Below are 25,791 nucleotides of genomic sequence, written 5' to 3' on the forward strand. Positions count from 1 at the left end.
TCCTGTGCGGCATCCAGAGAAACAGCCGACATGCGAAGAAGGGTTCGGGGGACGCGGGAGGCTGATTGTAGATCGGCCGGGCTTGGGGAGGGTACCACCAGAGGTTCAGCTCATTGATGAGCTGAGCCCTCCCCGTGCTGCTCCTGGTAAACAGCACCCGACCGATCCACTGCTGCTGCTCCGCAGTGAGAGCTGCTCGCCAGGACACAGGCAGCAGCTGGAGGGAGAACGAGACAAACATACAAAGCACTTATACTTATATACTTATACTTATACTTATACTTATTAATATTTTAGGAAATGACTTTATGAGGACAGCAGTGACCTCTGAGACCTGACAGGTAACATGTAGTGTTTGACAGACAGCTTTACCTCAGCACTGCTAGCAGGTGGTGGAGGAGGGAGGAAGGCAGGCCCAGGCATCTCCTCCAAGTCCTCTCCGGGCGGCGGTCCTGCTGGCGGTCCTGGTGTGGAGGGAGCTGGTGACTCTGCGGGCTGGTCCAGGATGAGGGCTGCTGGAGGTTTCGTGGGGAGGTTCTCCTGCGATGCTTCCAGCAGCTCCTCATCACTGGGTTCCAGCACGGCAGAGACACCAGCCCCCACACGCGGTGCAGCGGCGGCAGCAGCGGTGATGGCAGCGGCGATGGCAGGAGGTGGATGCAGCGGTCGGAGAGAGAGAGGGGCCTGTACTTGGGAGGCTTAAAGAGAAATACAGTGTTCAATAATCTCAAATATTTGCAGAGTATAGAGCAAAATATTAAGAGCAGTCAAAATGAATCCCAGCTTCTCTTTCATAAACAATATTCCATATTTAACACTTTATTTTTTACTACTTACACTTTTCAGTGTCAACTACTGCCTTGACCAGCTCTTCATCTGAAGGCTCCTCAGATGACAATGAGGGAAGAGCTGGTCTGGAGGAGGCTGCAGTCACACAGTCAGAGGGAATCAACAAAGAGCAAAAACAGCAAACATGAGAAAAACAGTCAAGTTGAACTCTGGGATGTGATCAGACTGTACTGGAACTTGCCTGGAAATGCAGGCTTTGGTGTCCTCAGCTTCTGCAGCTTGGCCTGCATTTCCAACCCAGACAGAGAACGCCGCCCGGAGAGAAAGGCCTTGATGGCAGGGTCAAGAGGTCTACAATGAGAAGAAACACACAACAGCATGTATAATGTCACAACATGACAAATACGTCTCTGCAGAGAGTGCATCTATTCAACTAACATCACAGCTTTAAAACACTTACGTAGATCCACTCTTGGTGGCCCAGGCAGAGGCTGTGCTGCTGCTGCTGCTGGTGGTGGTGCTGGTGCTGGTGGCAGCAGCGGTGGACGATCCAGCAGCAGCAGGAGCAGCTCTCTGCCTGTCTCTCTTCTTGATGTACCGGACGGCGTTCTCCATCTGTGTCCCGGGACCTGGGACCTTCCTCCGGAGGTAGTTGACAAACCTGTGCAAATCAGAGAGCTTGTTAGATGAATGTAATCACCACAGCAGCTACATAACTATTCACATTTTATTACATTTGACCTGATTTTCTTCTTGTCCTCCGACTCGTACAGGCTCTGCAGGGTCTCTGATTTAAAGTCCCCAAAGCCAACAAGCGCCTGTCCCTCCTGACCGGGCTGGAGGGACTTTGCCCGCGCCTCCTCGAACGCACGGTGGAACCTGACTGCCTCCACAAAGTCAGGGTACGCCGAGGAGTAGCGGACAAGGGCATCCTGTAAATTGACACAGAAGTAAAGCTGTCATCACTCTTACCTATAACTGTGTTGTGTAAATATCAGACTGAAGGCTCTGACTCTACCTTGTTAGCCATTAGGGGGGACTGAGACCCCGTCCTCTCTCTCTCCTTCTGGTGGGAGGCGACCAGGTTGATGACGTAGCCCACGTCGTTCTCCAGGAGCCAGTGGAAGATCTTGCCCTGGTACTTGCCAAACTGGACCTTCCACCGGCTCAGGACGAGGGCGGCGTTGGAGGTGTCGCCGCCCTCGGAAGCGACGTGGGCCCAGGCCTCTGCATCCACCTCCTCTGGCTTCTTGGCCCTGTACCCCCCAACTGCCTGCTGGTGGGCCAGGGCCTGTGCCTCAGCCGAAGCCTTTAGGAGGAGAGTCCCGTTGGGGGCTCTCCTAAAAGTTGGATGTTCAGTCTAAGGAGAGAAAATGAACATCAGCGTTATGAAAAGTGCAAGTACAGATATGAAATGCAAATGGGGTGAAGACACATGTACTACTTACAGTCATACTTTCAAAAATGATCTGTATAAAACAAGAAGACAACACAGTTACATTAGTGTTCAGCTGTGCTCATAATTTCTCTCTTTTAAATGTCACTGTGTGTGAAAGTAATGCAGCAACTTATAACATAGGTTTACATTAGTGTTCAGCTGTGCTCATAATTTCTCTCTTTTAAATGTCACTGTGTATGTGTGAAAGTAATGCAGCAACATATGTGTTTACATTAGTGTTCAGCTGTGCTCATAATTACACTCCTTTAAATATCACTGTGTGTGTGTGTGAAAGTAATGCAGCAACATATAACATGTGTTTACATTAGTGTTCAGCTGTGCTCATAATTTCTCTCTTTTAAATGTCACTGTGTGTGTGAAAGTAATGCAGAAACTTATAACATAGGTTTAATAATGTCTCTAGAGGATTTATATGTGACACGTGTGAAAATATAATGCACTTAATAAATATTCATTGATTTTTTACATGCTATATGGCACCTGTCATGTCGTCTGTGTGTCAACACCTGTGTCAACGCATCAAAGCGTCCCGTTACAACGGGTCAAAGCGTCCCGTTACAACGCGTCAAAGAGGATTTATATGTGACACGTGTGAAAATATAATGCACTTAATAAATATTCATTGATTTTTTACATGGTATATGGCGCCTGTCATGTCGTCTGTGTGTCAACACGTGTGTCAAAGCGTCCCGTTACAACGCGTCAAAGCGTCCCGTTACAAGCACACATGTAAAAATAAATTCATAAAATAATTCTTATATAAAGTCCGATATAAATAAAGACATTATGTGCACTTTCCAAGTAATAGCGGGACCTAGCAAGACCGCGCCGTCATTAGCGGCAACACCTCAGCTAGCAATACAGCCATTTAAGAGTAAAGGTGGTATAACGTGACGAAGGGAAGCAAAATTCAAGCATATATTTTTATTTAACACGGCATAATATTCGGCTAATACATACAGCACTTTAGATAAGTATTAAGTGAGTTTTACACTTACCAGATGCTCTCCTATTGAAGTCTGAAGGCTGAATGAAGGCAGCGGGGCGGGGAGAAAAGATGGCGGAGAATTGGGACAAATCCAGCTCTCCTATTGGTTGAGAAAGTTGGATTCTCCAAATTGAGACAAATTGAGACAAATAATTCAACCTGATTGGCTGGGCTGATTTGCTCAATGAAAAAGAAAAAAAAAACCTGGGAATTGGGACAATTGGGACAGAGAACAAGGGTTTCACTGCTGCGAAAGGATGACACGCAACATCGTGAAGCGTTTCCACATTTTGACCCTTGCTCCTCTGGAACACCCGAGTAGGACGTTAGTCCTGTGGCTGGAAAGCCTGGAGCTCTTTGCCGCATTTCACAAAATCTAAAAACATGACAAGAAAAAGTTGGCGCCTTGCTCTTGCTGCGCGGTGTAGGGGAATGGGTGTTCACCATGTCGGGGCTCACCGTGAAGGGGGTGACTGGGACCACTGTTGTGTTCGTCTGCTGTTGGTGAGCGGGGCGTACTTACTCGGCTTTCTCTTCATCACGTACAAGTCTTTCGCCTTTTACTAAAGACTTCCGTGGAGAGGAACACCCACGAGTTAGATCTATTTTTGGCGGGCTTTGCCGTTTGGCAGAGCCTCATTGTGTTTGTGAAAAGACAAGCGAGCGGCCTTCCTCAGTAAGACGTGTTTTGCTGCGTGTATCACACCTAGGGGGGCCGAGCTGCTAAGCAGCGGCCGTTCTCCAAGCCCGTTGAAACGACGGCACCACGCTGAGGCTGAAGCTTGCGGGAGGTGGGCCGGGGCGGCCAACGTCCAGGGGTCATCGCTTCTCGGCCTTTTGGCTAAGATCAAGTGTAGTATCTGTTCTTATCAGTTTAATATCTGATACGTCCCCTACCCGGGGACCATATATTAAATTGCTTTTTGGAGCAGGGAGATGGAATAGGGGCTTGCTCCGTCCACTCCACGCATCGACCCGGTATTGCAGTACCTCCAGGAACGGTGCACCCCCTCTCTCTCTCTCTCTGTTTAATATGAAAAAAGACTTAACTGAGTAGGTAGGCCGGCCTAGCAGCACTGACGAGTTGAGATCCATCTCAAGGTTGTTCAAGCACCCCTGAAAATGAGCAAATTATCTTTGTTTCCTATGAATTATTTTATACAACTTTGGCCAGGGGGATTGAGTCACAGCAGATGGCAGGTTGCCTGTCTCAAGGAGAGCAGACATGCCCCCTGCTGGATCTTCATCAGTATCTCTAAATCACCTGCGTCGAATAGGGGGGAAAGTGCAGCGTGACACGGTGTGAGATTTGCACCTTGGGGCGGCACACACAGAGGGAGATTGTGGGGGCATAAGAGGTTTGGCATGAAGGCCATTCCACAGCGAGGCTTGTCATAAAGATGAGTCCACAGGGTGTGTCTGAGAGGCTCTCGGTTGTCCTGCTATGGGTCACACGAGGGGATTGATCGCTCTTTTCATGCTTCATGCAAGGGTGCTGCCCACTGCCCTCCGGACCGCACCGCGGCCAAGGGGTCATTCTTCCCACGGGGGAGTAAAAGGGAAGCAGCACCTGTCTGCCTGTGTACTTGCCAAGGCAGTACATATGAAAAATTGGAATCGATACAGAGAAGATTAGCATGGCCCCTGCGAAAGGATGACACGCAACATCGTGAAGCGTTTCCACATTTTGACCCTTGCTCCTCTGGAACACCCGAGTAGGACGTTAGTCCTGTGGCTGGAAAGCCTGGAGCTCTTTGCCGCATTTCACAAAATCTAAAAACATGACAAGAAAAAGTTGGCGCCTTGCTCTTGCTGCGCGGTGTAGGGGAATGGGTGTTCACCATGTCGGGGCTCACCGTGAAGGGGGTGACTGGGACCACTGTTGTGTTCGTCTGCTGTTGGTGAGCGGGGCGTACTTACTCGGCTTTCTCTTCATCACGTACAAGTCTTTCGCCTTTTACTAAAGACTTCCGTGGAGAGGAACACCCACGAGTTAGATCTATTTTTGGCGGGCTTTGCCGTTTGGCAGAGCCTCATTGTGTTTGTGAAAAGACAAGCGAGCGGCCTTCCTCAGTAAGACGTGTTTTGCTGCGTGTATCACACCTAGGGGGGCCGAGCTGCTAAGCAGCGGCCGTTCTCCAAGCCCGTTGAAACGACGGCACCACGCTGAGGCTGAAGCTTGCGGGAGGTGGGCCGGGGCGGCCAACGTCCAGGGGTCATCGCTTCTCGGCCTTTTGGCTAAGATCAAGTGTAGTATCTGTTCTTATCAGTTTAATATCTGATACGTCCCCTACCCGGGGACCATATATTAAATTGCTTTTTGGAGCAGGGAGATGGAATAGGGGCTTGCTCCGTCCACTCCACGCATCGACCCGGTATTGCAGTACCTCCAGGAACGGTGCACCCCCTCTCTCTCTCTCTCTGTTTAATATGAAAAAAGACTTAACTGAGTAGGTAGGCCGGCCTAGCAGCACTGACGAGTTGAGATCCATCTCAAGGTTGTTCAAGCACCCCTGAAAATGAGCAAATTATCTTTGTTTCCTATGAATTATTTTATACAACTTTGGCCAGGGGGATTGAGTCACAGCAGATGGCAGGTTGCCTGTCTCAAGGAGAGCAGACATGCCCCCTGCTGGATCTTCATCAGTATCTCTAAATCACCTGCGTCGAATAGGGGGGAAAGTGCAGCGTGACACGGTGTGAGATTTGCACCTTGGGGCGGCACACACAGAGGGAGATTGTGGGGGCATAAGAGGTTTGGCATGAAGGCCATTCCACAGCGAGGCTTGTCATAAAGATGAGTCCACAGGGTGTGTCTGAGAGGCTCTCGGTTGTCCTGCTATGGGTCACACGAGGGGATTGATCGCTCTTTTCATGCTTCATGCAAGGGTGCTGCCCACTGCCCTCCGGACCGCACCGCGGCCAAGGGGTCATTCTTCCCACGGGGGAGTAAAAGGGAAGCAGCACCTGTCTGCCTGTGTACTTGCCAAGGCAGTACATATGAAAAATTGGAATCGATACAGAGAAGATTAGCATGGCCCCGCGAGAGCGTACCGAACGTTCTTCTCTGTGCGAGGAGGCGGGAGAGAAGGGGGCTTTTGCTCTTGCGAGATGTGAAGCGGGGAACCCGCGTTCGATTCCCGGTTGGAGCAAGGATTAGACATTGAGTGTAGTAGTGTGTAGTGCACAGGTGTCAAACTCATTCCACAAAGGGCCATGTGGCTGCAGGTTTTCATTCCAACCAAGCAGTGAGTTTGACATGCCTGGTGTAGTGGGTGACAAAAGTGATTGTAGTCTTTATGATTCCCAAAATAATGAGTAATGAATGTATGAAATTATATACAGTATCTCACAAAAGTCACTCACTTTTTTGCAAATATTTTATTATATCTTTTCATGGGACTACACTATAGAAATGAAACTTTGATATGCGTGTACAGCTTGTATAGCTTATAGATTTACTGTTAAATTGTATCAAAGTTTCATTTCTATAGTGTTGTCCCATGAAAAGATATAATAAAATATTTGCAAAAATGTGAGGGGTGTACTCACTTCTGTGAGATACTGTATATATATATATATTAGAGCTGTCAGTCGATTAAAAAAATTAATCCCATTAATCACATGGTTGTCCATAATTAACTCATGATTAATCACAAAATAATCGCATCTTTTGTATCTGTTCTAAATCAACCTTAAACTGATATTTTCAATTTTATAATCATATATCAATAAAGGGGTAGCCAAATACTTGATTTCTGCAAATGCAGCATATTTATTAGTCCCCATAAGTGCAAACTACAAACCAAAAGATGCAAAGGGAAAAATAATATATTATATATACACTCAACCCCAACAAAAATAACAGGTTGGTATATCACACACTACATACAGCGTTGTAGTACTGATTTTTAAAGTGCAGGAACGCCCAATGCATGCTGCAGAAAAAAACAATAAAACAAAAACAAACAGTGCAATACAGAATAGGACTCAAATAAGTGCAGTTAGGCATAATGTAACCTATAATAATAACAGCTATTCAGCCATAGTAAAAATCCAGCATCCATCACAGTATCCAGTATCCAGTCAGTGTCATATTGATCCATAGTTAGTACACTAATCATCCAGTCAGTATATTCATCCAGTCATTGTCATATTCATCAAGTCAGTCTAATATTCAGCCATAGTCTGCGTCATATTCATCCAGAGTCAGAAAGACAGACAAACACAAAACATAATAGTATCCAGTACACTTATGTTTTCTTGGGACTCTCTGGACTGAGCCAGTCGCTCAAACAGACGAGCCTGTTGACATTTTCAGCTAACAGGGAGGCTCGCTTCTTCTGAACAATGTGCCCAGACAGTGAAAACAATCTCTCACATGGTACAGAGGTGGCAGGTGTTGCCAGGTACTTGCGTGCAAGGCGGGCCATCAAGCTGTGTGCACCTTCATGGTTGGACCACCACTCCAGCGGACATGCCTCCAAGTCAATAGTGGGCTCCGCCCTGTAGCGGGCTAGACAAGTCTCAATAGTGTCCTCCTCGTCATCAGTTGAAGACTCTGCGAACATGAGAGCTAACCTTTTCTTGGGAGGCTCAGACGTCGTCGGTTGTTCCGGTTGGGCAGGGCTTATCCCCCTGAGCAAGGCAGTGATGGAACGCCACACCCCAGCCCTGTCAGCTTTGTTGAGAGACTTTAGGTCCTTAAACCTCGGGTCGAGAGCCGTCGCAACCTTAAGCCATTCCATGTTGGTTTTGTCTTTTCGCTGATCCAGATCGTTCATGAGGGCCTCCTTGAATTTCGCCAGGTATGCTGGGTCATCCTCAGAGACCTGCATGGCATTGTAGAGATGGGACAGGGCTGGCAGGACCACTGAAGAGGATACATACTTCTCTCCTCCCAGGAGTTCAGTTATGTACCTGCAGAACAGAGAAAACATAAGTTAGAATTGTTAAGATGAATTATATAGGGCTGAGGACCCCCCCCCCCCCCCTATGACACAAACAGCTTTCTTTCTCTCTTGCCCTTTCCTCATTTCTCTAACACATCCCCCATCTCTCTCTATCACACACTCCCAGACCCCTTCCCCCATCACCCACATGCACGCACGCACGCACACACACACAAGAACAATATCAATCATTTACCTGCAGGGTTCCAGCACTGCCTCCAGCTTCTGCAGTTTATCCATCTCTGCTGGTGTAGGCATGGTGACTTTGGTTGTATGCAGGGCCAGGGTATTTTTCAGTGGTTCTTTATTTTTAAGAACACTCCTCACCATCTCTAGGGTGCTGTTCCACCTAGTGGAAACGTCCTGTGTGAGAGCATCTTTTGGTAAGCCATGAGCAACTTGCTGCTGCTCCAGTTCTGCTGCATTTGGTGGGCTGTGTTTGAAATGTCCCACAACTTTCCTGCACTTTGCCAGTACACCATCAAATGGGCTGTTATTTAGAGTCACTGTGATGGCTCGTTGCAGCAGGTGTGCGGCGCAAGGCATGTGTTCAAAGGGGAGCTCCCTGGACGCCGCTATCATATTGCGTGCACTATCGGTGGTCAATGTGCTGACTTTGTTTTCAATGTCCCACTCCTGAGCTACTTTCATGAAGTGCTCTGCAACTGTGTTGGCCAAGTGCCTCTCCTCTGTCTTCATAACAGTCAACACATGAGACTTGAGCACCCACTTGCTGTCAAAATAATGTGCTGTGACGCCGAGGTAGCTGTGATTACCGAGTGAGGTCCAGTAGTCACCAGTGAGCGCCACAGTGCTAGTCTGAGCTACAGCCTCCGCTACTTTGGCTCTCTCACCTTCATACAAGTCGTGCATCTTTGTTGTTGTAGTAGTTCTGCAAGGCAGTGCATACGTATAGTCACCGGAGGCGATGCGAATGATGTTGCGCAGACCCTCGTCCTCCACAATACTAATCGGCCTGCAAGACGTAGACACCCATTTAGCTAGCTCTGTTGAAAGTTGGCAGGTGGTGGACACGTCTAGTGGTCTCCGTGCCACACCACCCAGAGTCGTTTGTTTTAGATTAGAGGGTGGCGGAGGGCTCTCCGCGTCAGCTGTATGCTTTGCAGCTAAGTGATACTTCAGACTGCTCGTGCTCCGGTGGAAACTAAACACAGATTTACAGTAAATGCATATCGCTTTTGTCCTGTCAATACCACCATCTGGCAGGGCTTTGAAGATAAACTTTCCATTCAAAATCGACGTCGCCTTATCCATGTCTCTCAGTGTCTTTTTTGTTGCTTTTGTTGTGTATAAACGCCGGCTGCAAGCGTGTCCTTTTTCTTGCAGGTGTCAGTCATAGGGCGTTAGCTTGCCGAGGTTCGCGCCTCTGTATAGTCAGGCAACGCCCATATGACCGTCTCCTACTACGGAAAGACCAAAGGCTCAAAAACAACGGCCGCGCGTTAATCGTGCGTCAATTAAATTGACGGCGATAAGGGTGCGTTGGATTAACTAGTTAATAATGCGCTAATTTTGACAGCTCTAATATATATATATATGTGTGTGTGTGTATATGTACATTTTTGTGTGTGGATTCATGTAATGTAATTTCTGCTGCTGTTATTTGTGACCTTTTTTGAATAAAACCACTTTATAATAACCCACAGTTTGCTGCAGACTTGTAGTCTTTATGATTCCCAAAATAATGAGTAATGAATGTATTAAATTATATATATTATATTGTGTGGATTTATGTAATGTGGTTTCTGCTGCTCTATCTGTTATTTTTGACCTTTTTTAAAATAAAACCCACTGTATAATGACCCACAGTTAGCTGCAGACTCTCTGGTGAACACAATGAAGCATTAATAGCAATAAGCAAAAAGAATAAGACAGACACATGTATTTACCATTAAAAGGTTTTTTTATTATAAAAAAAGTAAATAAAAACAAATTTAAAAAACTAAGATGCCCCCCCCCCCTTGAGGACGCTCATGAGGACCTGCCCGTGCTCATTCCCTACATTAGAGACCCAGGCGGCCGTGTCGGAGGCGGCACCTGCGAGCTTCTTCGTCACCTGGCAGGGGGAAAGAGAGAAGGGGGGGGGGGGGGGGGGGGGGGGGGGGGGGGGGGGGGGGGATTTCAAAAGTTAATGTCAGTGAGCACACACACACACACACACACAAACACACACAGAGAGCTGTGGTGTAAAATATGAAATTGTGAGAGACAACTTGCCATCTTGGTCGAATCCATCTTCAAGATGGATCCGAAGGTGGACGTGATCCTGGCCTTGTACTCATCCAGCCGCGTCAGGACATCGTAGCCGAAGACCGTCAGCAGCCAGATGGGTGATGGAACAGGGGGCATTTGGGGCGGTGGTGGAAAATGCCCCCCGGACAAGGCCAGGAACTGCTCGCAAACGCCGAGGTAGTTGATCGCTTTCCGCATCCAGGCGTCAGAGTGTTGCTCCCGCAGGGTGTTGTACAGCTGATTCGCACTATTGCCCAGAGTGCGGGACTTCAGCTGTCCAACCACCCTCAGGTCACAGGACAGCCTGCAGAAGCACAACACAAAGTTATATACACATTTATCACAACTAACACTCATACATATATATATATAACGATAACAAGTCTGTCTCACTTGTACGTCAGTACAGCCGGAAACTGGCAGCTGTAGGTGGGGGACAGCTGCCTGATGATGCCCTGTGACCATCCGCCGACCTTCTTCGTGCATCGACGGCACTCCAGGTACTCAGTGGCCATGAGATACCAGCCGTCGATGTCCAGGACCCTCCGGATGGTCCTGTAGAGCCCAGCCTTTGTGAGGATCCCAGTGCACAAAGGCTGGGGGCATGTCAGCTGCAGACCCCAGATCCTGTGTGGCATCCAGAGAAACAGCCGACATGCGAAGAAGGGTTCGGGGGACGCGGGAGGCTGATTGTAGATCGGCCGGGCTTGGGGAGGGTACCACCAGAGGTTCAGCTCATTGATGAGCTGAGCCCTCCCCGTGCTGCTCCTGGTAAACAGCACCCGACCGATCCACTGCTGCTGCTCCGCAGTGAGAGCTGCCCGCCAGGACACAGGCAGCAGCTGGAGGGAGAACAAGACAAACATACAAAGCACTTATACTTATATACTTATATACTTATTCTTATACTTATACTTATTAATATTTTAGGAAATGACTTTATGGGTGAGGACAGCAGTGACCTCTGAGACCTGACAGGTAACATTTAGTGTTTAGTGACAGACAGCTTTACCTCAGCACTGCTAGCAGGTGGTGGAGGAGGGAGGAAGGCAGGCCCAGGCATCTCCTCCAAGTCCTCTCCGGGTGGCGGCGGCAGCGGTCCTGCTGGCGGTCCTGCTGTGGAGGGAGCTGGTGACTCTGCGGGCTGGTCCAGGATGAGGGCTGCTGGAGGTTCCGTGGGGAGGTTCTCCTGCGATGCTTCCAGCAGCTCCTCATCACTGGGTTCCAGCACGGCAGAGACACCAGCCCCCTGACGCGGTGCAGCGGCGGTGGTGGCAGCGGTGGTGGCAGCGGCGATGGCAGGAGGTGGATGCAGCGGTCGGAGAGAGAGAGAGAGGGGCCTGTACTTGGGAGGCTTAAAGAGAAATACAGTGTTCAATAATCTGAAATATTTGCAGAGTATAGAGGAAAATATTAAGAGCAGTCAAAATGAATCCCAGCTTCTCTTTCATAAACAATATTCCATATTTAACACTTTATTTTTACTACTTACACTCTTCAGTGTCAACTACCGCCTTGACCAGCTCTTCATCTGATGGCTCCTCAGATGACAATGAGGGAAGAGCTGGTCTGGAGGAGGCTGCAGTCACACAGTCAGAGGGAATCAACAAAGAGCAAAAACAGCGAACATGAGAAAAACAGTCAAGTTGAACTCTGGGATGTGATCAGACTGTACTGGAACTTGCCTGGAAATGCAGGCTTTGGTGGCATCAGCTTCTGCAGCTTGGCCTGCATTTCCAACACAGACAGAGAACGCCGCCCGGAGAGAAAGGCCTTTATGGCAGGGTCAAGAGGTCTACAATGAGAAGAAACACACAACAGCATGTATAATGTCACAACATGACAAATACGTCTCTGCAGAGAGTGCATCTATTCAACATCACAGCTTTAAAACACTTACGTAGATCCACTCTTGGTGGCCCAGGCAGAGGCTGTGCTGCTGCTGCTGGTGCTGCTGGTGCTGCTGGTGCCGGTGGTGGTGGTGGTGCTGGTGGCAGCAGCGGTGGACGATCCAGCAGCAGCAGGAGCAGCTCTCTGCCTGTCTCTCTTCCGGATGTACTGGACGGCGTTCTCCATCTGTGTCCCGGGAGCTGGGGCCTTCCTCCGGAGGTAGTTGACAAACCTGTGCAAATCAGAGAGCTTGTTAGATGAATGTAATCACCACAGCAGCTACATAACTATTCACATTTTATTACATTTGACCTGATTTTCTTCTTGTCCTCCGACTCGTACAGGCTCTGCAGGGTCTCAGATTTAAAGTCACCAAAGCCAACAAGTGCCTGTCCCTCCTGACCGGGCTGGAGGGACTTTGCCCGCGCCTCCTCGAACGCACGGTGGAACCTGACTGCCTCCACAAAGTCAGGGTACGCCGAGGAGTAGCGGACAAGGGCATCCTGTAAATTGACACAGAAGTAAAGCTGTCATCACTCTTATAAGTGTGTTGTATAAATATCAGACTGAAGGCTCTGACTCTACCTTGTTGGCCATTAGGGGGGACTGAGACCCTGTCCTCTCTCTCTCCTTCTGGTGGGAGGCGACCAGGTTGACGACGTAGCCCACGTCGTTCTCCAGGAGCCAGTGGAAGATCTTGCCCTGGTACTTGCCAAACTGGACCTTCCACCGGCTCAGGACGAGGGCGGCGTTGGAGGTGTCGCCGCCCTCGGAGGCGACGTGGGCCCAGGCCTCTGCATCCACCTCCTCTGGCTTCTTGGCCCTGTACCCCCCAACTGCCTGCTGGTTGGCCAGGGCCTGTGCTTCGGCCGAAGCCTTTAGGAGGAGAGTCCCGTTGGGGGCTCTCCTAAAAGTTGGATGTTCAGTCTAAGCAGAGAAAATGAACATCAGCGTTATGATAAGTGCAAGTACAGATATGAAATGCAAATGGGGTGAAGACACATGTAGTACTTACAGTCATACTTTCAAAAATGATCTGTATAACACAAGAAGACAACACAGTTACATTAGGGTTCAGCTGTGCTCATAATTTCTCTCTTTTAAATATCACTGTGTGTGTGAAAGTAATGCAGCAAAAACATAGGTTTACATTAGTGTTCAGCTGTGCTCATAATTTCTCTCTTTTAAATGTCACTGTGTGTGTGAAAGTAATGCAGAAACTTATAACATAGGTTTAATAATGTCTCTAGAGGATTTATATGTGACACGTGTGAAAATATAATGCACTTAATAAATATTCATTGATTTTTTACATGGTATATGGCGCCTGTCATGTCGTCTGTGTGTCAACATGTGTGTCAAAGCGTCCCGTTACAACGCGTCAAAGCGTCCCGTTACAAACACATGTAAAAATAAATTCAGAAAATAATTCTTATATAAAGTCCGATATAAATAAAGACATTATGTGCACTTTACAAGTAATAGCGGGACCTAGCAAGACCGCGCCGCCATTAGCGGCAACACCTCAGCTAGCAATACAGCCATTTAAGAGTAGTATAACGTAGTTAGTAGTAAGAGTGGTATAACGTGACGACGGGAAGCAAAATTCAAGCATATATTTTTATTTAACACGGCATAATATTCGGCTAATACATACAGCACTTTAGATAAGTATTAAGTGAGTTTTACACTTACCAGATGCTCTCCGTTTCCAGTCTGAAGGCTGAATGAAGGCAGCGGGGCGGGGAGAAAAGATGGCGGAGAATTGGGACAAATCCAGCTCTCCTATTGGTTGAGAAAGTTGGATTCTCCAAATTGAGACAAATATTTCAACCTGATTGGCTGGGCCGATTTGCTCAATGAAAAAGAAAAAGAAAAACTGGGAATTGGGACAATTGGGACAGAGAACAAGTGTTTCACGGATCGCGAGAGCGTACCGAACGTTCTTCTCTGTGCGAGGAGGCGGGAGAGAAGGGGGCTTTTGCTCTTGCGAGATGTGAAGCGGGGAACCCGCGTTCGATTCCCGGTTGGAGCAAGGATTAGACATTGAGTGTAGTAGTGTGTAGTGCACAGGTGTCAAACTCATTCCACAAAGGGCCATGTGGCTGCAGGTTTTCATTCCAACCAAGCAGTGAGTTTGACATGCCTGGTGTAGTGGGTGACAAAAGTGATTGTAGTCTTTATGATTCCCAAAATAATGAGTAATGAATGTATGAAATTATATACAGTATCTCACAAAAGTCACTCACTTTTTTGCAAATATTTTATTATATCTTTTCATGGGACTACACTATAGAAATGAAACTTTGATATGCGTGTACAGCTTGTATAGCTTATAGATTTACTGTTAAATTGTATCAAAGTTTCATTTCTATAGTGTTGTCCCATGAAAAGATATAATAAAATATTTGCAAAAATGTGAGGGGTGTACTCACTTCTGTGAGATACTGTATATATATATATATATATATATATATATGTGTGTGTGTGTATATGTACATTTTTGTGTGTGGATTCATGTAATGTAATTTCTGCTGCTGTTATTTGTGACCTTTTTTGAATAAAACCACTTTATAATAACCCACAGTTTGCTGCAGACTTGTAGTCTTTATGATTCCCAAAATAATGAGTAATGAATGTATTAAATTATATATATTATATTGTGTGGATTTATGTAATGTGGTTTCTGCTGCTCTATCTGTTATTTTTGACCTTTTTTAAAATAAAACCCACTGTATAATGACCCACAGTTAGCTGCAGACTCTCTGGTGAACACAATGAAGCATTAATAGCAATAAGCAAAAAGAATAAGACAGACACATGTATTTACCATTAAAAGGTTTTTTTATTATAAAAAAAGTAAATAAAAACAAATTTAAAAAACTAAGATGCCCCCCCCCCCCTTGAGGACGCTCATGAGGACCTGCCCGTGCTCATTCCCTACATTAGAGACCCAGGCGGCCGTGTCGGAGGCGGCGGCACCTGCGAGCTTCTTCGTCACCTGGCAGGGGGAAAGAGAGAGGGGGGGGGGGGGGGGATTTCAAAAGTTAATGTCAGTGAGCACGCACACACACACACGCACACACAAACACACACACACAGAGAGCTGTGGTGTAAAATATGAAATTGTGAGAGACAACTTGCCATCTTGGTCGAATCCATCTTCAAGATGGATCCGAAGGTGGACGTGATCCTGGCCTTGTACTCATCCAGCCGCGTCAGGACATCGTAGCCGAAGACCGTCAGCAGCCAGATGGGTGATGGAACAGGGGGCATTTGGGGCGGTGGTGGAAAATGCTGAGGCAAACGCCGAGGTAGTTGATCGCTTTCCGCATCCAGGCGTCAGAGTGTTGCTCCCGCAGGGTGTTGTACAGCTGATTCGCACTATTGCCCAGAGTGCGGGACTTCAGCTGTCCAACCACCCTCAGGTCACAGGACAGCCTGCAGGAGCACAACACAAAGTTATATACACATTTATCACAACTAACACTCATACATATATATATATAACAATAACAAGTCTGTCTCACTTGTACGTCAGTACAGCCGGAAACTGGCAGCTGTAGGTGGGGGACAGCTGCCTGATGATGCCCTGTGACCATCCGCCGACCTTCTTCGTGCATCGACGGCACTCCAGGTACTCAGTGGCCATGAGATACCAGCCGTCGATGTCCAGGACCCTCCGGATGGTCCTGTAGAGCCCAGCCTTTGTGAGGATCCCAGTGCACAAAGGCTGGGGGCATGTCAGCTGCAGACCCCAGATCCTGTGTGGCATCCAGAGAAACAGCCGACATGCGAAGAAGGGTTCGGGGGACGCGGGAGGCTGATTGTAGATCGGCCGGGCTTGGGGAGGGTACCACCAGAGGTTCAGCTCATTGATGAGCTGAGCCCTCCCCGTGCTGCTCCTGGTAAACAGCACCCGACCGATCCACTGCTGCTGCTCCGCAGTGAGAGCTGCCCGCCAGGACACAGGCAGCAGCTGGAGGGAGAACAAGACAAACATACAAAGCACTTATACTTATATACTTATTCTTATACTTATACTTATTAATATTTTAGGAAATGACTTTATGGGTGAGGACAGCAGTGACCTCTGAGACCTGACAGGTAACATTTAGTGTTTAGTGACAGACAGCTTTACCTCAGCACTGCTAGCAGGTGGTGGAGGAGGGAGGAAGGCAGGCCCAGGCATCTCCTCCAAGTCCTCTCCGGGTGGCGGCGGCAGCGGTCCTGCTGGCGGTCCTGCTGGCGGTCCTGCTGTGGAGGGAGCTGGTGACTCTGCGGGCTGGTCCAGGATGAGGGCTGCTGGAGGTTCCGTGGGGAGGTTCTCCTGCGATGCTTCCAGCAGCTCCTCATCACTGGGTTCCAGCACGGCAGAGACACCAGCCCCCTGATGCGGTGCAGCGGCGGCGGCGGCAGCGGCGATGGCAGGAGGTGGATGCAGCGGTCGGAGAGAGAGAGGGGCCTGTACTTGGGAGGCTTAAAGAGAAATACAGTGTTCAATAATTTGAAATATTTGCAGAGTATAGAGCAAAATATTAAGAGCAGTCAAAATGAATCCCAGCTTCTCTTTCATAAACAATATTCCATATTTAACACTTTAACTCTAACCCATTAGGGGCTCTCCTGAAAGTTGGATGTTCACTCTAAGCAGAGAAAATGAACATCAGCAAGTACAGATATGAAATGCAAATGGGGTGAAGACACATGTAGTACTTACAGTCATACTTTCAAAAATGATCTGTATAACACAAGAAGACAACACAGTTACATTAGTGTTCAGCTGTGCTCATAATTTCTCTCTTTTAAATATCACTGTGTGTGTGTGAAAGTAATGCAGCAACTTATAACATGTGTTCAGCTGTGCTCATAATTTCTCTCTTTTAAATGTCACTGTGTGTGTGTGAAAGTAATGCAGCAACTTATAACATAGGTTTACATTAGTGTTCAGCTGTGCTCATAATTTCTCTCTTTATGTCACTGTGTGTGTGAAAGTAATGCAGCAACTTATAACATAGGTTTAATAATGTCTCTAGAGGATTTATATGTGACAGGTGTGAAAATATAATGCACTTAATAAATATTCATTGATTTTTTACATGGTATATGGCACCTGTCATGTCGTCTGTGTGTCAACGCGTGTGTAAACGCATCAAAGCGTCCCGTCACAACGGGTCAAAGCGTCCCGTTACAAGCACACATGTAAAAATAAATTCAGAAAATAATTCTTATATAAAGTCCGATATAAATAAAGACATTATGTGCACTTTACAAGTAATAGCGGGACCTAGCAAGACCGCGCCGTCATTAGCGGCAACACCTCAGCTAGCAATACAGCCATTTAAGAGTAGTATAACGTAGTTAGTAGTAAGAGTGGTATAACGTGACGACGGGAAGCAAAATTCAAGCATATATATTTATTTAACACGGCATAATATTCGGCTAATACATACAGCACTTTAGATAAGTATTAAGTGAGTTTTACACTTAGCAGATGCTCTCCGTTTCCAGTCTGAAGGCTGAATGAAGGCAGCGGGGCGGGGAGAAAAGATGGCGGAGAATTGGGACAAATCCAGCTCTCCTATTGGTTGAGAAAGTTGGATTCTCCAAATTGAGACAAATTGAGACAAATATTTCAACCTGATTGGCTGGGCCGATTTGCTCAATGAAAAAGAAAAAGAAAAACTGGGAATTGGGACAATTGGGACAGAGAACAAGTGTTTCACGGCTGCGAAAGGATGACACGCAACATCGTGAAGCGTTTCCACACTTTGACCCTTGCTCCTCTGGAACACCCGAGTAGGACGTTAGTCCTGTGGCTGGAAAGCCTGGAGCTCTTTGCCGCATTTCACAAAATCTAAAAACATGACAAGAAAAAGTTGGCGCCTTGCTCTTGCTGCGCGGTGTAGGGGAATGGGTGTTCACCATGTCGGGGCTCACCGTGAAGGGGGTGACTGGGACCACTGTTGTGTTCGTCTGCTGTTGGTGAGCGGGGCGTACTTACTCGGCTTTCTCTTCATCACGTACAAGTCTTTCGCCTTTTACTAAAGACTTCCGTGGAGAGGAACACCCACGAGTTAGATCTATTTTTGGCGGGCTTTGCCGTTTGGCAGAGCCTCATTGTGTTTGTGAAAAGACAAGCGAGCGGCCTTCCTCAGTAAGACGTGTTTTGCTGCGTGTATCACACCTAGGGGGGCCGAGCTGCTAAGCAGCGGCCGTTCTCCAAGCCCGTTGAAACGACGGCACCACGCTGAGGCTGAAGCTTGCGGGAGGTGGGCCGGGGCGGCCAACGTCCAGGGGTCATCGCTTCTCGGCCTTTTGGCTAAGATCAAGTGTAGTATCTGTTCTTATCAGTTTAATATCTGATACGTCCCCTACCCGGGGACCATATATTAAATTGCTTTTTGGAGCAGGGAGATGGAATAGGGGCTTGCTCCGTCCACTCCACGCATCGACCCGGTATTGCAGTACCTCCAGGAACGGTGCACCCCCTCTCTCTCTCTCTCTGTTTAATATGAAAAAAGACTTAACTGAGTAGGTAGGCCGGCCTAGCAGCACTGACGAGTTGAGATCCATCTCAAGGTTGTTCAAGCACCCCTGAAAATGAGCAAATTATCTTTGTTTCCTATGAATTATTTTATACAACTTTGGCCAGGGGGATTGAGTCACAGCAGATGGCAGGTTGCCTGTCTCAAGGAGAGCAGACATGCCCCCTGCTGGATCTTCATCAGTATCTCTAAATCACCTGCGTCGAATAGGGGGGAAAGTGCAGCGTGACACGGTGTGAGATTTGCACCTTGGGGCGGCACACACAGAGGGAGATTGTGGGGGCATAAGAGGTTTGGCATGAAGGCCATTCCACAGCGAGGCTTGTCATAAAGATGAGTCCACAGGGTGTGTCTGAGAGGCTCTCGGTTGTCCTGCTATGGGTCACACGAGGGGATTGATCGCTCTTTTCATGCTTCATGCAAGGGTGCTGCCCACTGCCCTCCGGACCGCACCGCGGCCAAGGGGTCATTCTTCCCACGGGGGAGTAAAAGGGAAGCAGCACCTGTCTGCCTGTGTACTTGCCAAGGCAGTACATATGAAAAATTGGAATCGATACAGAGAAGATTAGCATGGCCCCTGCGAAAGGATGACACGCAACATCGTGAAGCGTTTCCACATTTTGACCCTTGCTCCTCTGGAACACCCGAGTAGGACGTTAGTCCTGTGGCTGGAAAGCCTGGAGCTCTTTGCCGCATTTCACAAAATCTAAAAACATGACAAGAAAAAGTTGGCGCCTTGCTCTTGCTGCGCGGTGTAGGGGAATGGGTGTTCACCATGTCGGGGCTCACCGTGAAGGGGGTGACTGGGACCACTGTTGTGTTCGTCTGCTGTTGGTGAGCGGGGCGTACTTACTCGGCTTTCTCTTCATCACGTACAAGTCTTTCGCCTTTTACTAAAGACTTCCGTGGAGAGGAACACCCACGAGTTAGATCTATTTTTGGCGGGCTTTGCCGTTTGGCAGAGCCTCATTGTGTTTGTGAAAAGACAAGCGAGCGGCCTTCCTCAGTAAGACGTGTTTTGCTGCGTGTATCACACCTAGGGGGGCCGAGCTGCTAAGCAGCGGCCGTTCTCCAAGCCCGTTGAAACGACGGCACCACGCTGAGGCTGAAGCTTGCGGGAGGTGGGCCGGGGCGGCCAACGTCCAGGGGTCATCGCTTCTCGGCCTTTTGGCTAAGATCAAGTGTAGTATCTGTTCTTATCAGTTTAATATCTGATACGTCCCCTACCCGGGGACCATATATTAAATTGCTTTTTGGAGCAGGGAGATGGAATAGGGGCTTGCTCCGTCCACTCCACGCATCGACCCGGTGTTGCAGTACCTCCAGGAACGGTGCACCCCCTCTCTCTCTCTCTCTCTGTTTAATATGAAAAAAGACTTAACTGAGTAGGTAGGCCGGCCTAGCAGCACTGACGAGTTGAGATCCATCTCAAGGTTGTTCAAGCACCCCTGAAAATGAGCAAATTATCTTTGTTTCCTATGAATTATTTTATACAACTTTGGCCAGGGGGATTGAGTCACAGCAGATGGCAGGTTGCCTGTCTCAAGGAGAGCAGACATGCCCCCTGCTGGATCTTCATCAGTATCTCTAATCACCTGCGTCGAATAGGGGGGAAAGTGCAGCGTGACACGGTGTGAGATTTGCACCTTGGGGCGGCACACAAAGAGGGAGATTGTGGGGGCATAAGAGGTTTGGCATGAAGGCCATTCCACAGCGAGGCTTGTCATAAAGATGAGTCCACAGGGTGTGTCTGAGAGGCTCTCGGTTGTCCTGCTATGGGTCACACGAGGGGATTGATCGCTCTTTTCATGCTTCATGCAAGGGTGCTGCCCACTGCCCTCCGGACCGCACCGCGGCCAAGGGGTCATTCTTCCCACGGGGGAGTAAAAGGGAAGCAGCACCTGTCTGCCTGTGTACTTGCCAAGGCAGTACATATGAAAAATTGGAATCGATACAGAGAAGATTAGCATGGCCCCTGCGAAAGGATGACACGCAACATCGTGAAGCGTTTCCACATTTTGACCCTTGCTCCTCTGGAACACCCGAGTAGGACGTTAGTCCTGTGGCTGGAAAGCCTGGAGCTCTTTGCCGCATTTCACAAAATCTAAAAACATGACAAGAAAAAGTTGGCGCCTTGCTCTTGCTGCGCGGTGTAGGGGAATGGGTGTTCACCATGTCGGGGCTCACCGTGAAGGGGGTGACTGGGACCACTGTTGTGTTCGTCTGCTGTTGGTGAGCGGGGCGTACTTACTCGGCTTTCTCTTCATCACGTACAAGTCTTTCGCCTTTTACTAAAGACTTCCGTGGAGAGGAACACCCACGAGTTAGATCTATTTTTGGCGGGCTTTGCCGTTTGGCAGAGCCTCATTGTGTTTGTGAAAAGACAAGCGAGCGGCCTTCCTCAGTAAGACGTGTTTTGCTGCGTGTATCACACCTAGGGGGGCCGAGCTGCTAAGCAGCGGCCGTTCTCCAAGCCCGTTGAAACGACGGCACCACGCTGAGGCTGAAGCTTGCGGGAGGTGGGCCGGGGCGGCCAACGTCCAGGGGTCATCGCTTCTCGGCCTTTTGGCTAAGATCAAGTGTAGTATCTGTTCTTATGGGTGGTGTGCAATACTTATTTATTTATTTATTGTTTTTGATAATTTATTACAGTTTCTAGATTCCTTTTAGTCTCTTACTGTTTATTTAGTTTGTCTTTTATCTGGTTTTAAGGGATTTTATTCTCTTTTAACCGTTTTTAGCTGGTGGTGCCTCCACCATGTCAGCCAACCATGCCGGCATGCGGAGGCACCACAGTGTCCGTTTTACTTTTGCTAACAAGGATGTTGAATCTGTGAAGATGTCGAGGCTGGACTTCTCCAGAAAATTGATTCAAGGTACGTTGAAATTTAAGCCAGAAGACCTAAACTGTATTTTAACATTGCCATACAACAAGGGATTTGATTTAAGCTTCAGAACTGCTGTATTGCTAAGAGAATTTTGGGTACGATTTGAAAATGTAAAACCCCAGTTTGCTGTGTTTAATGTGGAGAAACTGACTGACAATACGTTGAAAACCGTTATTGTCAGAATGTTCAATGAAACAGTGAATGCAGATGACATTTGTTTGTGGCTGGGGAGATATTGCACTGTTAAAGGCCAGGCTACGAAAGTGAGAGATGAGGACGGCATCTGGAATTGCGCTTGGAGGGTCCCCATCCAACAATGGCAGGACCCCCAAGGCTTCCAGGGCTTGAAACATCTGCCGTCTATGGTAGTTCTGGGAGAGAACAGGGGCTATATCCATTACCAGGGCCAACCCAAACTCTGCCGCAAGTGTGGTGAGCATGGGCACCTGGTTGAAGCATGTCAGCAGATTGTATGTGGAAAATGCAGAGAAATTGGACACACTTTTGAAGAGTGCACCAATGGCAGACGATGCAATCTTTGTGGGGAAACAAACCACCTGTTCAGAGATTGCCCAAAGTCATTTGCCAACAAATTGAAGGCTGCAAAAGTCACGGACAAGGCAAAAGATGGCGGACAGACAGAACAGTTAGGAGAGCAAATTGAAGTTGCTGGGCAGGAAAATTCAAATCTCCCTCCAAATCCTGTGATTGGAAGAGAGGGAACAGGTGAGGAGGGAGTGAGGGAGGGGCCTGCATTTACCCCTCCAATGGAGAGCACTCCAGAGGATGGGGTGGTGCAGGCAGAAGGCGGAGCTAGCAATGAAGACCAACCACAGGATGACAGTGAGGATGCCTCCCTCCCCAATGCCCAGCAAACTAAGAGGCCTTTGTCTGAATTGTCCTCGGATTCTCCCATTGTGTTGGAGAAGAAGGGAAGAGTTGCGGCTCACTCAGACAGTTCATCTGTGGAGGAGCCCAGAGTCTTCCCTTCCGATTCACCCAATGAGGTTTCTTTTTTAACAATTGCTCTGCAATCGACCCCCAGGGACTCCAAATTAAATGCAACATTGCAGCAGAGGCCAACCCCCAGAGTCCCAAAGGGGAACAGAGCTCAAACCCTTCATTTTTCACCCGCAGAGATGAAGGAAGAGCTCTGTTCACAAGAAATTACCTAACTGTTTTTTAAATGTTTTTTTAACACCCTCTGAGTCTTTTAAAATGTCTTACCTGTTGTTTTTAACCATACTCATGACACTCACCTTCTCTACCATTAATGTGAGAAGTGTGAAGTCGAGAGTTAGAGCCCAGAGTGTTTTATCCTTTTTAAGTTCCTTTAAGTCAGATGTGTTTTTATTGCAGGAATGCAGCCTACCGTTTTTAAAACATTACAGACAGTGGGAGGAGATGTGGCCAAAAATGTCAATATGGAGTGGATCCAATCAAAATAAAAATGACGGAGTGGCCATTTTAATCAAAAACCCTCAAGTTCTGGTGAAGGGCAGCACTGTGGTGAGAGACGGTCGGGCACTTTTAGCACATTTGGCTTTTATGGGACAGGATTTCAACCTTTTAAATATTTACGGTTTTAACGACAAGAACGACAGGTATGACCTTTTAGAAGACTTGCAGTCCCACATGCTAGGTAGGGCACCTTTAGTTGTAGGGGGGGATTTTAACTGTATTCTGAGTAGGGAAGATAGGAGAAGAGCAGGGGAAGATTTTAAAGTAGACAAAACATCGGTTTTATTGCAGGGCATTTGTAGAGATTTTAAACTTCAGGACTGTTTTAAAATCATGCATCCCAGAGAGGAGGGCTTCACCTGGTTCAGTGGTGATGGCACCAGAGCCTCTCGCATAGATTATGTTTTTACACGGGACTGCCCACCCACCGATGCTAGATTAATTCCTGTTTTCTTCTCCGATCACCTTATGCTCTCTTGCACCCTTTCACTCTCTTCGGGCGTGACATCAGGAAGTGGTCTGTGGAAACTCAACTGCTCCCTTTTAGAAGATAGGGAGCTAGTTAGGCAGTTCAGGGAGCGGTACAAAGAGTGGCAGACCCTTCAAGACTTCTACGAAACACGTGCACACTGGTGGGAAATGGTGAAGGGAAAGACGCAGACTTTCTTTAGGCAGGCAGGTAAGAATCGAAAGAACAGGGAATACAGACGCATGATGGGACTGCAGAAACGACTACAACGGTATTTTAATCTAAACCAGATTGGCATGGATTTTAATGAGGAAATTAAACAAGTCAAAAAAGAGATGTCGGTTCTATCAGAAATTAAAAGCAAAGGTGTCATTTTAAGGAGCAGAGAACGGGAAATAGAGGAGGGTGAAAAGTGCACAAGGTATTTTTTCAGGAAAATTATGAATAAAGGGGGGGGCATTACAAAGCTGAAAAAAGAAGATGGGTGCACAACTGAAACCATGGACGACATTAAGGAAACAATTGAAATATTTTATTCAAACCTGTACAAAGAAAAACCTGTAAAAATGGACATCATGACTGAAGTTTTAAAATTCATTGTAAAAACAGTAAACAAAAGTGTGCTTTTATCCCAGGATTTTACTTTTTTAGAGTTAAATAAATGTATGACTGGTTTTAAAAAAGGGAAGTCCCCTGGACAAGACGGACTTCCCTTGGAGTTTTATCTGACTTTTTGGGACATTTTAGCACCTGATTTGATTACTGTTTTTATGGATTTTGAACGACTTGACCGGCTTCCTGACAGTTTTAGAGTAGGGATAGTGACTCTCCTTTATAAACACAACGACAAGACTGACCTAAAAAACTGGAGACCAATCACGCTTTTAAACTTTGACTGTAAACTTTTTAGCAAACTTTTAGCGACACGTACGTCTATGTTTTTAGAAGACGTGATTCACCCGGATCAAGCCTGTGCCATCCCGGGGAGGAAGATCACTGACAGCCTCGTACTGATCAGAGACACCATCTGTTACGCGAGAGACAGAAACATCCGGCTAGTAGTACTAAATTTAGATTTTGAGAAAGCTTTTGATCGGGTCTCGCACCAGTACCTCTTCCAGGTCCTGCAAAAAATGGGGTTCCCAGAAAGATTTATAGCTTGGGTGGGATTGCTGTACCGGGGCATCACCAGCAAATTTGTTGTTAATGGGCATCTGACAAAAGCAGTCGACATTAACTGCGGTGTCCGTCAGGGGTGTCCGTTATCTGCCCTCCTCTACATCATCTGCATAGAACCACTGGCACAGGTCTTGAGAAAGGACAAACGAATCAATGGGGTAGGACTGCCGGGGAGTGGGGCACTGGGAAATAGGTGTAACCTATACATGGACGACGTGAACATTTTATGTACAGACCTTTTATCTGTCAACAGGACGCTGGACTTGACTGACTGGTTTGGACAGGCCTCTGTGTCAAAATTAAACAGAGAAAAGACCCAAGCCCAATTTTATGGACCATGGACGGCGACTGAGACGACAGGACTCCCCCTGACTGTGACCCAGACTGACCAAAAAATACTGGGAATTAAATTTGACAGGGAGGGGGAAGGGAAAACAAATTGGCCAGACGTGGTAGGGAAAGTCAGACAAAGACTAGGATACTGGGGACTTAGAGGACTGACCATGGAAGGAAAGGTTTTAATCATCAAAGCAGTGATTTTACCTTTGCTTTTATTGATCAGTTCTGTTTTTATTCCTCCTAGGTATGTGCTTTTAAATCTGGAGCGAGCCATTTTTTATTTTCTGTGGGGATCCAAGTGGGAAAGATTGAAGAGAGAAATTATGAAAAGGCCAAAGGAGAAAGGAGGAAAAGAAGTACCGGATCTACACCTGTTTTTAGGAAGCACATACACCACAGTACACATGAAAATAGCCATGACCCCATCCAGAAACCCCAAGACAACTGCAATGACACGCTTCTGGATGGGGTCCTACCTCAGAAAACTTAAGATTTTACATGTGGACCTAAGAATACCTGTGTCTTTTAACTTGCCGCCAGCCTATGTTTTTATTCAGAAGTTTTTAAGGCATTTTA

At 47.5% G+C, this 25,791-nt stretch overlaps 1 protein-coding gene, 12 non-coding genes and 2 pseudogenes across 13 annotated transcripts; 14 read left to right on the forward strand and 1 right to left on the reverse strand.

Annotated features, from left to right (window-relative positions):
- Positions 1–3,755: 3,755 nt before the first annotated feature.
- Positions 3,756–3,870, forward strand: LOC128382913 (U5 spliceosomal RNA). Its single transcript, XR_008323832.1, has one exon. It is a non-coding gene; the product is annotated as a U5 spliceosomal RNA (small nuclear RNA).
- Positions 3,871–4,057: 187 nt separating this feature from the next.
- Positions 4,058–4,248, forward strand: LOC128382940 (U2 spliceosomal RNA). The gene has a single exon (XR_008323857.1). It is a non-coding gene; the product is annotated as a U2 spliceosomal RNA (small nuclear RNA).
- Positions 4,249–4,818: 570 nt separating this feature from the next.
- LOC128382934 (U6 spliceosomal RNA) lies at positions 4,819–4,925 on the forward strand. The gene has a single exon (XR_008323851.1). It is a non-coding gene; the product is annotated as a U6 spliceosomal RNA (small nuclear RNA).
- A 227-nt stretch (positions 4,926–5,152) lies between these two features.
- Positions 5,153–5,267, forward strand: LOC128382914 (U5 spliceosomal RNA). Its single transcript, XR_008323833.1, has one exon. It is a non-coding gene; the product is annotated as a U5 spliceosomal RNA (small nuclear RNA).
- A 187-nt stretch (positions 5,268–5,454) lies between these two features.
- Positions 5,455–5,645, forward strand: LOC128382886 (U2 spliceosomal RNA). Its single transcript, XR_008323813.1, has one exon. It is a non-coding gene; the product is annotated as a U2 spliceosomal RNA (small nuclear RNA).
- A 570-nt stretch (positions 5,646–6,215) lies between these two features.
- On the forward strand, positions 6,216–6,278 carry LOC128382884 (uncharacterized; annotated as a pseudogene).
- Positions 6,279–7,489: 1,211 nt separating this feature from the next.
- Positions 7,490–9,463, reverse strand: LOC128382397 (E3 SUMO-protein ligase ZBED1-like). Its single transcript, XM_053342385.1, has 2 exons — positions 8,385–9,463; positions 7,490–8,156 (listed from the first exon to the last, which is right to left on the reverse strand). The coding sequence occupies exons 1-2, from the start codon at positions 9,461–9,463 to the stop codon at positions 7,490–7,492; spliced, it is 1,746 nt and encodes a 581-aa protein (XP_053198360.1).
- Positions 9,464–18,331: 8,868 nt separating this feature from the next.
- LOC128382915 (U5 spliceosomal RNA) lies at positions 18,332–18,446 on the forward strand. Its single transcript, XR_008323834.1, has one exon. It is a non-coding gene; the product is annotated as a U5 spliceosomal RNA (small nuclear RNA).
- Positions 18,447–18,633: 187 nt separating this feature from the next.
- LOC128382895 (U2 spliceosomal RNA) lies at positions 18,634–18,824 on the forward strand. The gene has a single exon (XR_008323820.1). It is a non-coding gene; the product is annotated as a U2 spliceosomal RNA (small nuclear RNA).
- Positions 18,825–19,394: 570 nt separating this feature from the next.
- Positions 19,395–19,501, forward strand: LOC128382935 (U6 spliceosomal RNA). Its single transcript, XR_008323852.1, has one exon. It is a non-coding gene; the product is annotated as a U6 spliceosomal RNA (small nuclear RNA).
- Positions 19,502–19,728: 227 nt separating this feature from the next.
- Positions 19,729–19,843, forward strand: LOC128382917 (U5 spliceosomal RNA). Its single transcript, XR_008323836.1, has one exon. It is a non-coding gene; the product is annotated as a U5 spliceosomal RNA (small nuclear RNA).
- A 187-nt stretch (positions 19,844–20,030) lies between these two features.
- Positions 20,031–20,221, forward strand: LOC128382902 (U2 spliceosomal RNA). Its single transcript, XR_008323826.1, has one exon. It is a non-coding gene; the product is annotated as a U2 spliceosomal RNA (small nuclear RNA).
- A 571-nt stretch (positions 20,222–20,792) lies between these two features.
- LOC128382936 (U6 spliceosomal RNA) lies at positions 20,793–20,899 on the forward strand. Its single transcript, XR_008323853.1, has one exon. It is a non-coding gene; the product is annotated as a U6 spliceosomal RNA (small nuclear RNA).
- Positions 20,900–21,126: 227 nt separating this feature from the next.
- LOC128382918 (U5 spliceosomal RNA) lies at positions 21,127–21,241 on the forward strand. The gene has a single exon (XR_008323837.1). It is a non-coding gene; the product is annotated as a U5 spliceosomal RNA (small nuclear RNA).
- Positions 21,242–21,428: 187 nt separating this feature from the next.
- LOC128382909 (uncharacterized) lies at positions 21,429–21,526 on the forward strand (annotated as a pseudogene).
- The last annotated feature ends 4,265 nt before the right edge of the window (positions 21,527–25,791 follow it).

This window comes from Scomber japonicus, chromosome 21 (assembly GCF_027409825.1).
Source record: "Scomber japonicus isolate fScoJap1 chromosome 21, fScoJap1.pri, whole genome shotgun sequence".
Classification (NCBI taxonomy): domain Eukaryota; kingdom Metazoa; phylum Chordata; class Actinopteri; order Scombriformes; family Scombridae; genus Scomber; species Scomber japonicus.